General features: G+C 39.0%; 1 protein-coding gene across 3 annotated transcripts in view; it reads left to right on the top strand.

Moving 5' to 3' along the window:
- Positions 1-14,644, top strand: part of POU6F2 (POU class 6 homeobox 2) — a 331,080-nt gene that overhangs the window by 293,209 nt on the left and 23,227 nt on the right. For all 3 annotated transcript variants that reach the window (XM_048297089.1, XM_048297109.1, XM_048297101.1), the window contains exon 7: positions 8,116-8,322. In XM_048297089.1, coding sequence (XP_048153046.1) covers positions 8,116-8,322 — 207 coding nt within the window. The remainder of the gene's footprint in view (positions 1-8,115; positions 8,323-14,644) is intronic.

Here is a 14,644-nt window from a genome sequence, read left to right on the forward strand (position 1 = left end):
CAAAAAAAACCACAAAAAACAAAACCACACATACAAAAGTGTGTTTGCTTGTACACACCCTAGAAGGATCTGCACAGCAGTCAGGAAAGCTATTTGTGGCTTGAGAGACAAGCAGTAAAATACTAAAAACAGTTAGTTGTGAAATCTTTTTGTGATAATCAAATATTATTAGAAATTATGACTGTTTTGTCATAACAAATATTATAGTATTGGCTGTTCTGTCATAACATATCGTGGATCTCTTGTCAAAACAAACAAAAATATTGTTAAAATATTTTATACTATACATCCATCAAATAATTTTAAATAATAAATATTTTCATAAGAATCTCACTAGCTTATTTTCAGAAATGCTTAGGACCTGCAAATCTAATTAAAAACAACAGCTGCTTTGCTATACTCAGAAAACTATGACCTCTAAGGATCCTGATGCCTGATTTAATTCTTGTTTTTTAAAGGAAGTTAAATCTGATAAGCATATTGCTTAGAAGGAACAATTCAGCAGACACTCAACATAATTTTTAATCTTTAATTTGATAATTATATATCTTTAGATTTTTCTGAGAAAATATTGTGTTATTCAGAATGTTTGATAAAAAAGACATCCTTATTTATGACAGTACACATGCTCCTACTACCAGAACATAATAGTATTTGCTTACGAAAGGTTTCACCATGTAATTCCTACAGTGTTGACAGATAAACTCCTGTATGGTTTGATGTTAATACACAAACATTATTTTCGAAAAATAAAGCACTGAGAGAATCAGGCAGAATGTTGGACTCAATATTCCATTATGATACTTACAATCAATTATCTATCCAATACATTGAACAATATATGAACAATACTTAACCTTGAAAATTACAATTCCTTACATTAAATGGTGACCCAGGAGTACAGTTTCATAGGTGCCTGTTTCTAGTATCACTATTTGATACCTTTTTCTCCTAAAAGCATTTTGTTGTGCCATTTTTTTGAGTTGTCATTAGGAAATAAAATGCAGCAAAGGAAATTTTCAAGCTTTGCATGAATTAATACCACTTCTAATTTGAAAGACACAGTCAGCCTTACTCTCATCCTGTATGGGGTTCAACAATCATATTGTCATTACTCCAAAGAATGAGATGGAATAGCATTTTTTTCAAAAGAAGTCTGCAAATTGTATTCCTTGTATTCATGATTCCAATTTTTCAGTTTGTAGATTGGCAGCAGATTGCATATATGCAGTATAGTGCATATAACTAGCTGGGTTTATTGATATTGGTAGATAATAAATCATATGTACTTTTAAAAATATCTGTGTCTATGTGTTTATAATTTATATAGATACTGTATATATATACATATACATGTATGTGATTAAGAAAGGGGCAGAGAAATCTGCGCAGAGGCTAAAGAATCCTGTACAGATTCACATTAGTATATCTTTTCCTCAGTCATTTTCTCCTTAGATTATCTGCTTAAAGTAACTCATGCTGATAGTGACCATGCAACATGTCTGAACAGAAGCAGCTCCTGAATAAAGTTAGCAAAACTGTAGAAAATCATGGAATCATAGCATGATTTGGGTTGGAAGAGACCTTAAAGATATCTAGTTCCAACCCCCTGCCATGGCAGAGTCAGCTCTCACTAGACCGGGTTGCTCGAAGCCCCATTCAGCTGGCCTTGAACACTTTGAGGGATGGGGCATCCACAACTTCCCTGGGCAACTTACTCTCACCACGCTCACAGTGAAAAATTTCTTCCTAACATCTCATCTAAACCTCCCCTCCCTACTTTGAAGCCATTACCTCTTGTCCTATCATGGATCCCTTGTCCTACATGCCCTTGTAAAACAGTCCCTGGCCAGTGTTTAGGCCACCTTTATGTACTGGGAGGCTGCTGTAAATTGTCCCCAGAACTTTCTGTTCCTGAGACTGAACAGCCCCAACTCTCTCAGTGTGCCTTCATAGGAGAGATGCTCCAGCCCTCTGATCATCCTTGTGGCCTCATCTGGACCTGCTCGGTCCCTGTCTTTCTTGTGCTGAAGACTACAGAGCTGGAGTCAGCACTCCATGTGGGCTTGATGAGGGCAGAGTAGAGGGAGACAAACACTTTCCCCAAACTCTTCTGATACAGCTCAGGATGCAACTGCCTTTGGGGCTACAAGAACATGTTGCCAGGTCATCTGCTTATCCACCAACACCCTCATTTGTCTATGTGTATGTGATGGTTTGTCTCATTTGGCTGAACAATTTTTATGTTGCTTCTTACACTTTTCCCCTGTTTTTCTGTTTTCTTTTTATGTTGTTGTTCTGTTGTTCAAAACTGACTAATTAACCTTCAATATGTAAAGAGTTGTAACATTGATCAAATTGAAGAGATGTTCATTTTGATGGTACTACTAAAAATATTTAATATTTCCTTTTTACAGTTAAAGACATTTTTCAGATGAAATGTCACCATTTGCTTTATGTCAGCCCTGGCTGACAGTAAAACAAACTAGTGTAGTTGGTCTTTGATTTTACTTATACTTCAGAGCAGAAACAAAGGCAGCTGTTGAACCATCGATTTGGCTACAGTTTGTAATATTCCTTTGGTTGTGCTAGGAAAACAATGAAGCAGGGCACCATCCCTGTTTCTGATGAGCGGAGAGGGAGAAGAACTTAATACAAAACAGCGTTATGCTTCATTTTAGAGTATCATGGCAGCTTCACCTAATGTCAAGACACAGTAGGTTTATTAGGAGCCGCAAGGAAAGACTCACTACTAGGAAATCATCTATTAGTCTGTCACAGAGTTATGCAAAATCTGGTTTTGTATCTGCAGTGCTGCAGTTAGACATTTATCCCCAGAAGTTATGAGCAATCACTCATTTCTCCATGGTTTCAGCCTGTGTGTTACAGCAAAGTAAACCACAAAGGCAATTAAATATGAAGGAAGGATAAGAATGGATTTTTTTTTATGTTATTAATTCTTAAGAATCATTTGCTCAAAGGATCAGATTTTTAAGAGATCAGATATTTCTATTTCATTTTTAAGAGGAAATCTTTATTGAGCAAGGCCGAAATCTATTTAAAGGTACAATACTGACTAAACTTCAGTTAATCAGTGTTAGGACATTACTCTGCCATTGGGGGTAATATTCACAGAAATTATTGATATACTGAGGATTTGGGGGTTTTCCCCTCCATACACAGCTCCATTGCTCGGGATTTTACCTTCACTTTAATTGTGTGCTATTTCTTCATTGCAGATAAATTTACAGTTTGCAGGACTATGGAGGCAAAGACTACCGAGCCCATACCTGGTATGTAGGTGTAGGTCAACAAATTAATTTCATGTGCAAGCCAATCCTTACAACTTTATTGCAGACATCATCTTGGCAATGGTAGGTTCAAGTTGTAAGATCTGAGAGATCTGATGTCAGGTATCTTGAAACCCTAGGGTGCTAAAATCACACTAATAGATTAATCAGTAGAAAATATTCAGATGCTGTTAAAAATCACCCCAAATTTCTTTTGAAGTTAGAAACAAACAACTGACTTTTAAAATTTAGTTAAATTTGGGAAGCAGAAAAATACTAAGTTAAGTTCTGTATAAGCTGCTCTCTAAGCAGCTCAACACAATTGATGTATCCATTTATCCATGAACAAAAAGGAAAGAAACATACTGAATACTTGAAGTGATAATCTAAGTCCACCAAGGATTCTGGCAACACTGTCAATTGAACAGGGCCAGAATTGCAGTCTTTCTTTGTGCTTAGTAGAGGAGGACCAAAGCCCTGTCTCTATAAAGAAAGTTGAAGTCTGAATTTACATTAAATATCTCAGTACAGTTTCCACCTGCACTGCATTTTGTACCTATATGAGGAACCTGTACCTCAGATAGATACAACCTGGTGTAATTTATTTTAATCAACAGTGCTATGCAGATTACTGTGTCTGACTCCCTTAGAGAAGCATTGACAAGGGAGTCCCTTGAGTTAACCCTTGGGCTTTCAAAACTGGTTGTTGTTTTGCATACAACACCTGTTTTGCAGCTCCTTTTGAACAGTGCTTGCTTTCTGTTGTATGATGTATAAAAAGGACTTGTGAAAGACACACAAAAAACCCCAGAACTTTTAAGATTGTATTTTTGTAGCATGAGAACTTTTAGAGATTTGGGGGCTTTTTTCCTCAAGTACATCTTTGACAAGCAGGATTGTTTAGGAATTTGAGTCCAAACACTAGCAGAGTAAGAAGCCTATTCTGCTGTGTCTCAGAGAAGACATAGCATTGTGGATGTCTCACTGTGGAAGTGTTCAAGGCCAGGTTGGATGGGGCTTTAAGCAACATGGTCTAGTGAAATATATCACTGCTCACGGCTGAGGAGTTGAACTAGATGGTCTTTAAGAGGCCTTTTCCAACTCGTACTTTCTGTACGACTCTGTAAGTATTTTGTGGGATGAGTCCCTGTCACATGTTATTCTTGAACCATCTTTGAATGTAATCTGAAGTAGCAGCATTTCCTAGAAAGGAGCAATGCCTCCCGACTGGGGAAATCACTGGCAATTAAATAGTCTCTACTGTGGCATGCCAGTGCTTCAAGCCTGTGGCATGGCCTTGTTTTATTTCTTGACAAAATTCAAATGTATCAAACCCTTAATTGTCTTCAAATTTTACGATAATTTAAGAGGACAGATTAGCAAGACCCAGGGTGAAATTTCATACCAAAATTAGAAGAAAGAGGGATCTGGCTCAGCATCACGACAGTCACACGAGGTTTAAGGAAGGAATCCAGTTGTAGCACTTCTTATGTGTGAATCAGTGAGCAATTAAGATATTTAGGAGAGGGTACTTGGACAAGGGGGAACTTGAAAGGGGAAACCTGATTCTGATTTAGCCATACCAAAGCTGCATGCAATAAAGAGTAGCCTTGTTTTTTAAATAGAGACAAGTGGATATCTTTTTCTTAACCAGACAAGAATTTATTTTGGTAAAAAAGAAAATAAAATCTTCTGAAATCTCAGTAAGTTTCTGTTTCCCATTAAGATTTACCCTTGGGTCCTATGTTAACCCCCCTGAGGGCATTTGTTCATTTGTCCTTCTGGAACACTTCTCCCATCTGTGTTTTCCCTGCTCCATTTCTGGCTGTGTGCATGTACAGCACGCCATGTACAGTATGGTGTGTGACACACATTAATACATATAGATAGCCTTCTGCTTCTGACCTTACAAACTGTCCACTTCAGCATTGTTATTCTGTGAAATGTCCAACTGCAGTCCAAGAAATGCATTTTAAATGTGAATGCAAACATTTCTATTACTGATAACACCAACGCAGCATTTTTTGCTTTGCTGGGATTAGGACCTTGATAGTTAAAGTTACATTGGAGCAATGACAGTCCAAGGTTGTGTCCTTTACAGACATGGCAAAGGGAGGGGAGGCCTTTGATATGTCTCTGCTGATAAAATTAAGAAGGATTATTTCTTGTGTTAGGTGAGATTATATTAAAAGTGAAAGAATATATTTGTTACCTATAAATATGTTAGGTCACAGAAACTGGGAGATATTTACATGTTGCACTGCATTGCAGTTGTATTTCATTCATGTTGAAAGTCTGATTTTAGAAAACAATTTGAAATCTGATAATGATGAAAATAAATGCCTGTCTCCTCAGTGAACAGCCATCTTCTCACATGAACAGGAAAACAGTTGCCATTCAGCTAGGGATACCTTAAAAAAACCACAAAAAATAAAAGCGTTGTGATCTGCCAAGAGAACCTCTCAGGAAATTTCAGCTTAGAAGGCTAACTCTGAATATGCTTCACTGTGCTTCACTTTCATGCTCTGTAAAATGGGGGTAATAATCTTCATTGATCTGTCTACCTTTTAGCAATGCATTAAGAACTTAAATTGTATCTTTACAGTCTTTTGAACAGTCTTGATATATGCAGCTCTTACAATACAGCTTAGTAGCTAGGCTTGCCTTTTTATCAGGTTCTCCCACAGGAGAGCTGTCCTGCTTTCCTTTACCGTTCTCTGGCCTTCCCATGCTAAGTCCCTTCTAACTGGGCAAGTTTGGTAAATCAATGATAACTTCAGCACCTACCACTTGTTACCTGAGCTGCCATAGCTAACCAAGTGCACTCTTCTTGCTCCAGGAGTCAGTTTAGGTTGCCACCCAGTACTTCATGGTTGAGCTTACCTCGAGGCACATCATTGGGTGTGACTGCTGAAGGAGCAGTCACTCATTAGGACCCTGTCACTCAATAGAGTCATATCTTAGCCTAATAATGGAGAGGGTGACAACAGCCACCTGCCCCTCCACCTATGCCTGAATTATTTGGATATCTTTGCATGATGCTTTTTTAAGAATTAATTTTCTGGGGTTGTTGTGTATCACCTCTGATGATTTCAGTAGGCAGATATCTTCACATATCTCTGTTACTCTTCACCACACACTTCACACCTGTGTTCATTTTATATCCATAGCAAGAGATTCAGTGTTGTTCTACTTCGCACTTGCACAAAGCAACTTAGTCATCTGCCCAAAAAGCTAACTGATGTTTTCACTAAACAATTATTTTAGAGCTATTTTTACACTGTATTGTATGGGTTCCATTGATATAATATAAATTAATTGTTGAAATCAATAGAAATGTTACGTGTTTTGTTTTATAAGTTTGTTTGGGGAACAAACTTGCTTTTGAGTTTCAAATAGGAACACTTCAGCCTATTTTCATGAGGAAACTAGTCTGTGACTAGTACTATGTATACTTCTCTTTCTCTTTCCATCCATCCAGCCCTCCATACCTACTTAATGTCTTTGAATCAGCTGATTAATTTCTATAAAATTTTTCAGAAACAAAGAGGTCTAAAAAAAATAAGCTCCTAAATTGAATGAGAACCAGCAGACAGACTAAGGAAAACTACCCTGTTTCTATCTCCACTGAGGAAAAAGAAGGAAAACTCAGTCATAATCCACCCTCTGTCTCAGCAGCCCAGTAGGTCAATATGTGGTCGGGTACACAGGACAATTGGGATCATACTGATGGGAGTCAAAAGGGACAATGCAGTGGGGTGAATGCTGAGGATAAAGAGGAAGAAGCAAGGTTTCTGGAAAGGGAAGACGGGAAGTCTTATAATAGGGTAGATATTTTCTGGGAGGCTGTGATAAAGAGAGGGGAGATACGGTAAAGGAAATAGAGATGTGCTATGCTTTTTTTTATTTTTATTTTTCCTGTTGCAGCAGTCCTATGACTCCAGCTTCGTATGTTGCCGTTTGGAAAAAAAAGAAAAAGTTTGGGTTTAGGCCCAAGTTTCATCAGAAGTTTATTTCAGATTCTCTAATACTTGTAAAAAGAATCTTGCAACAGCATAACTTTTTTCAGCCTAGCAGCTTGTTGACTGACAAGCTTTCTTACGACATCTGTTTGACATTCATCCTAATATTAGTTTTACAGGCACATTCACACTCTAGGAAATCACTGTATTCTCAAGTCTGAGATGTCACAAGTGTCTCTTTCTGAAACTACTTGCCCCAGAAATGTTAGCTAATATATTTTATCTAACATCAGCCCCCTGTTGTGTCGTACTTCATAGCTGTCACCCAAAACCAGCTGCATTTTTATGGGCGTATCTTAATAAGACATTCCCTGAAAGGTACCAGTATCCCTTTGTATCTTCCTGAGATCTTATGGGAGTAATAGGTGGTCATCTAGAGTACCAGGTATCAGAAGATCAAGTAAAATTACACGAGCACCCCTAGTAACATTATATATGGATGATGTAGAAATCAAGACAAAAACACTGATACTTTATCTATTTCACGGTGTGTTAAAATGAATAGTGGAAACAAACTGTGATCCACGGCCCAGAGTGTGGCCCAGCACTTGTTTCATACGCTCTTAAGCCACAGCAGATTTGTTGCAGATGACAGTGGACAGTGGTAAAATGTACAGGTGATATGTGACATGGCAAATGAATTGGAAAGTCCTCATCACCCCAGTAGAGGAATTACTGTTTCCCACCCTCAGCCTGTCTTACCAGTCTCTCTGTGCTATTTTTACCTAAGTTTGATTCAACATGCAGCATACAAGGCAAGTATATGTGGCGTGCATGCATTCTCCCTGTGTTGTTTCTTCCAGATTATTGGAACAATCCCACTGATGCCTAATCCAGTCCCGTCCAACCAGGCGGCAGGTGGAGCTCAGGGACTTCAGGTGCAGCCGATCACTCCACAGTTATTGACCAATGCCCAGGGTCAGATCATCGCCACTGTCATCGGCAACCAGATACTCCCAGTGATCAATACCCAGGGAATAACACTATCGCCGCTCAAACCAGGCCAGCAGGTAAAGTGTCTGTAGCCTGAATGATTATCAAAACAGATACACAGAAATTTTCTGCTCCTCACAGACACTCTCATGGCCTCTCTAAATACCCCCACTTCTTTACCATTTTTAATAACAAAAATTAACTCAGTCCTGCCTGGTGTATTACTGCATACAATATATGTAGTAATTAATAATGTTGTATTACATAATTTATTTATACATTCAAGGATTATCCAGTTATTCTTTTTCTTTTCTTTTCAAGGTCAGTATAAGACCAACTGAGATGTTTTCTGCAGTCAAAATGCGATAGGAATATGAGCCAGAGGAGACCCATCTGGCCTATGTTCAGTCCCTTAGTGGTCACCTAGTGAACTGGGGCTTGAAATTATTTGGAACATGCAGGGAAAACAAGGAAAAATAGAAAATCCTATTAGATTTCCTCACTGGAAAAGCAGATATGATTGTGTATAATTGGGTAGACAGAAGGTATTCTGGGGAAATTATTACTCCGTATAAGGTAGCAGGTAGCTGACAGACTTAAGGATGGATCCAGTGAGGTCCAAAAACACTTCTGTAGTTCTTGTTATACTACTCTAGAGCCAAATCCATTAGTTTTGCCTACATCTGTAGAGCAAGAAACTGTAGTCCCACCTTTTTTCTCTGAAAGAGGGGAAACTGAGGGCAGAAAATACATCAAATGTGATTACCAAAGAGGTACTTACAAAAATGTCCCTCACTTAAATATTCGGCTTAGCATTCCTTCTGCTGGTAGTGTTTGTTTGACATTCCTGCTGACTCCTCCAGGCACAGGGAGCAGCTTCTTGTATGCTGCTGAGAATCCCAGGCCACCTGAACTCCAAACCAATGATTTTATCTTTTTTTTTTCTTCTTCTTACTTGGAAGTAGAAAATCAATGGATCTCTAAGGTCACTTTTTTTGTTTGTTCTGAAAACATTTCACATCCCATTGGTTACCTACTTTTTTCCCATCCTATCCTCTGTGGTATCTAGCATAGGCATTTTCCAAAGCACTTGTCATTTATCTAACTCTCTTTTCTTTAGTGGGAGTGTACTTGCACTACTGGCAAATGCTTTTGCAATGGTTGCATAAACGTGGTTTCAACAAAGCTGGATGGATCTGAGGGCAGGCTTCATGTTCTCCACCACAGGAAAGCCTCTCAATGGAATATGAAACTCAGCAGTTTACTTTTGGTTTCCTGGGGGTGTGTGGGATGGTGTATTTTTTTGCGCCAGTCCCCTGAAGGGATGGGACCTTTTCCTCCATTATGGGGGAAGCACTCAAAAATCATAGCAACCCTGAGATCCCATTTGAAACTCAAGAAATTTAGACGTAAAGAGGAGGATAAGGGACCTGTATTATTGCCTGAGACATTCTCACATGCAGAGCGACACACCTTCTGTGTTCAAAGCAACCTCTTCCAGGCAATGTCTGCCAGTAGTGTTAGTGGGCAGAGAGGGCACAGAGGTGTAACATTTTCTGCACAGCTCATGGCACTGGGGTCACATAAAGGGACAAACTCTGAAACCTGCAGTTTGCTGAATGAGCAGGGGTGCAAAGCAGAAAGCACTGTTTAGCCACATTGTACTTGTTCACCCAACTTGTGTGCTCATGTGCAGCAATCAGCTGGCAGAAATATCAGTCTGCAGAGAACTGGTTATGTCCAAGACCCAAAGATGCTCCTCATTAAGCTTGTCTGCCCAGCAGTGCTATGGAGGTAGAAAACATTATTTTGCCAATACTATTTTCACAGGGTTCAGCCTCTGCCTCTTTCTTACACAGAATCCGGAGGTCCTGGGGGTTGCAAGAAGGGCCACCAAACAACACAGTCTTCTTACCTTGGATCAGCCTTTCTTGAAGTTTAATCAAGACAGTATTTTTGATCGGAGGGGGGAAAAATGTAGTGCAAATACTATATGAAAAAATAGTACATTTTTATAGCAGCCACAGAAAATTATTTCTATGTATTTGTGCTCCCTCTACTGGCTCTTCTGGTTTTACTGAAAGAAGTCAGAGACAATTTTGCCATGAATTTCAGTGGGAGAACAAAAGGTATATGAGACCTAGATTCTTCATAGGAATAATGCTGATGGACCGTGAAAAACAATTGATCTAGTACTATACAAACTGTTGTATCATTTGAAAATTGAGAAGATTTGCTCGAAGTTTAAGGAGATCCCGGGTTTATTTTATTGCCTGGATAGAGACTTAGACTAACTGTAGCATTTGGCTAATGATAGCATATTAAGTTATATGGTTAAAAATATCATTTTCAACAGAACTGAGTGAGTGCTTCAAATCAGAGGGCTCAGCAGGAATTCAAAATGTTTTTTACAATAGTGTCACACAGCATTTGGTGTCTTGTAACTTGATGAAAGAAGCTTCAGCAGGGGGAAAGATTACAACACAAGTTATGGGAAAGATTTTAGCATGACATGAAGAAATAAATGCAGGAAATAAATAATGTAGCAAAAATGTTCCAGTTACAGATAATCCTAGTTTGACTTTCAATTTGTCACTCCCTTGGAAACTAAGTACTTCAGGAGTAAAAGAGGTGATTACAAGCAATGATAGTGAGCTGCTGCTTGTTAGCTGAGTCACAATAATTGAACCTTTGTAAACTGCTCCAGTTGCTAAGTAATGCATGCAAGTGCTTACTTTCTCCCAGATGACTGAAGACTTAAATGCCTCAGATATTGTTTTTAGTCAGCTTTACTTATGTAGACTACATGCGTTATTTATTCAAACAACTTTTTCAGATTTGGAAGACTAAAACCTCAATGTTTCCTCATGAAAATGAGTTCATAGAATACTTTCATGTAGTGTAAAACAGTGCTTCTTTTTCTGCGCTGTAAATAGGTTGCTTTGCAATGTACACAAGTGAGTCTGATGTAGTCCTGTTCTTCCTGTATTTAAGTATAAATAGATGGGTTTTTTATGTTCTTTAAACTACCCACAGGAGGGATTGTTCCTCTCCATATTGAACCAAGTAGGTAAAACTTCAGGTATTTTACTATTTTCCAAGATTTTGCTAATCTAAGCAGCATCTGTGCACACACCAAGAATTCTCCTAGAAATTGCAATGGCTTTCTAAAGCAGGCAGCTGTTTGCACTCCTGTTTTTGTCTGCGTCCATTTTATCTCTGCTCATAAAGAAGTTTTTCTTTGCCATTAATAACTTTTGCCATTCATCTCCCAGCCATTTTCACACTAATCTCTTCAAGATTTTTTGATCAGAACTGAATGCCATGGTCACAGTGAGGATGTATCCCTGTTTTACATAACATTATAATATTTTCAGCATTATTTTCTTTCTTTGTCTCAAAACAGCCTAACAGCCTTCTTTTTCTATCTCTGCTCATTGAACAGTTTTACTTAATAAGCAGATGTATCCACCATAATACATCTTTGCTTCCCTGATTATTATTATTATGTGTGTCACTAAAATGGTTCCTTTTGATGTGAATCACTTTGCACTGATCTACTACCTGTCATAATACTCCCCTGGCAGGTTCTAAACAGGATTTGTAAGTTTTTCATGCTATTCTGTACTAACTGAAGAAATTCATGTGTTCTTCCTGCAGATTCCACTTTGCCATTATTCACCCTATTTCCTTGCTGGTTGCTAAAATCATTCAAAAATTTGGTATAAATCCTTTGTTCTCTACCTGTAGTCTCCTTTCTTGAAAAAGAAATAATAAAATTGTTCTCTAATTTAGTGTTTCTTGCTTTATAAGCTCTTTGTGTCCCATAATAGAAGAGTACCTTGTAACTTTAACTTCTGCACTTCCTCCATGCCTCTCAAGAGGAATTTTGTCAAAATGTAGGTTGCATGGTTAAAGGGACATTGTTTTTGAGAACAGATGAATTTGTTGTAAAAGCTTGTTAGCATTATCATTTACTATCAGATTTGAAAAATTTGTTTCAAGGTGTTCTTTCATATCACTAACAACACAACCTTAACACCAGCACAGCTGACAGAAGATCTTGAACCGTGAACTGCAGTCTTACGAAATTTAGGAAAGGGTTCACCTTGCTTAAATTAGTCATAGGGGAGTTAGGTATCCGGTATCACAGAGGAGCTAGTTAACTGGATTTCCTGTATAGACATAGACAAGGAGACATATGCATGTCCAGTGGAAAACTCAAGATGTCAAAATAGAAAAAATTTTGGATAGGTTGATCTCTGGTAGGTATCTTAACATATCTATTGTTTCCACTGACATGAGAGAGGGCTAGGATAGCTATTTTAGAATTGTCAATTTGTTCTAAGGTGAGCGAAATTGACCAAGAAGAGTCCAGCTGCCAGTGATGACTGGGGTTCGAACACATTCTTCTTTATGAATTCCCTAAACAGCTTTCCTAATAATTGGTGTTTTCATAACTATTTTCTTGTCCATACAGTAGCAACTTCTGGACATTCTATTGTTCTCTGGCATACCTCATAAAGCAGGTTCCCTTCTCAGTCTTTCCTGGCTCTCTTTCTACATACTAGCTTCATTAAATCGGGACTGTAGTCCCAGTTGTCCTTAGTCTTATTTTATCTACAATGCCTGCCAGAACTTTTCATACTTCATCATGTCATCGAGCACTACCAGCTTTGGGCTTCTGCCAATTCTAACAGAGTAAAATGAGCTACTAGGCAGCATTTTACTACATTTTCAGTTCCCCATCTTTGTTGTCATTGGCTATCATGCTCCAGATTAACTGTTGAAAAGACATAGATAGCTCTCAGATGAGTCTGTGGTGATTCTTGTATATCTGCTTGCCAAATTTCTTGTTAGATGTTCTCTTTCTTCAATCTCAACCTGCCACAAACATCTGTCAGAGACTGAAATATTATGTTTTATGACTTAAACATTTTCTTAAAGGACTTTTTAAACTTTTTAAACTGTATTCCAAAAGCTGCAGAGAAGACTACCGCACCCTGAATGGGGCCCTGACTGAGGCCTTACACTGCTCCCTGATGAACATAAGATAAAGTAACAACTCAGGGCTGGGGACATTCACAAAGCACAGGCTTAACACCTCCAGGGTGGAGACCACAGCCCCAGGGCTATCAGCTGCCAGGCTCGAACACACCCTCCACCAAAGGGTGGGAGGGAGGAGAGGCTTTGGGTGTGTGTTGGAAACGCTTCTGGTGAGAGGTGCAGAGACTGTCCATCCTCCCCTGTGCAGAGGAGCCCAGCTGAGGGGTCCTCACCAGGGGGGAGGAAGTTTATCCACAGCAGAAGGGGGTGACATGGCCCATCACAGGGCCCCCCTCAAAGCGGTCCCCAGACCCTGCACCAGAGATGATGCAACAGACCCTCAGTGTTGCAAGGGACAGTGTCAAGCTGGCCCCTGCAAGAAAGACACGTGGGCATTCCCACCTGGCCCAAAGTGTATATTAATCCACGGAGTTCTGTACTCTTTGGCGTGTGGCGGTGTGTGGTGTGGCAGCATGTAGCGGCGTGGCCACAGTGGTGATGGGGGACCCTCACCACCAGAAGACCAGATGGAAGGGAGCAACGAGACGTCGTTGGGACCCTTGGATGGGTGATATGCTTCCACCTAACCCCTGTCACCTCTCCCTCTTCCCCCACCCCCCACCCACACTTCTTTTTTCTGTTTCTTTCTCTCTTTTCTCTTCCCTTCTCTTTACCTCTCTACTATTAAATAAAATACATCAATTTTTGGCAACAACATCTAACCTCGTTTGGTTTTAATCTTGTTTCTGGGGATATTTTGAACCTTCTAAGTTCTTTCCAGTTTATGCTCAGAGACTTAGCTTGCTTTGCTTTTCTGGGTTTAAATCGAATCGTAACAACACCCTACCATCTTGTTATCACAACTCCTTTGTTATTCTCTCCCATTAAAATCTAACCAGCTCTCAATCATTTCCTCTCTGCAATACTCCTATAGCTTTGATGATGTCTTGCTTTATGAAAAATGCACTCTTCTTTCTCTATGTTTCAATATAGTCACTAAACTGTGTTGTCTCAATCCAACTTTGTTTTTCTTTTGCTTTTTATATGACTTTCAGTGATGAGGGTGACAATTTTTCTCGCTTCTGTCTCTTTTCCTTTACCATCATCATTGCATAATTCTATGTCATCTATGGATAAATTACTAGATCTTTGAAAGTCAAGATTACTAGACTATTTACTAGTACAAGGGACTACATCAGACTTTCCATGCCACAGCACAACACTTGACTTGTAACTTCTGTCTCTTCCTGACCAGTTTTCTTTGTGGCATCAGCACTTGTAGGAGAAGGATATCTTTAAAAAAGTCCATATAACTGCACCAAACCTTTGGGAATAGGAAGACATTGCTACATT

Source organism: Corvus hawaiiensis, chromosome 1 (genome assembly GCF_020740725.1).
Source record: "Corvus hawaiiensis isolate bCorHaw1 chromosome 1, bCorHaw1.pri.cur, whole genome shotgun sequence".
NCBI lineage: Eukaryota > Metazoa > Chordata > Aves > Passeriformes > Corvidae > Corvus > Corvus hawaiiensis.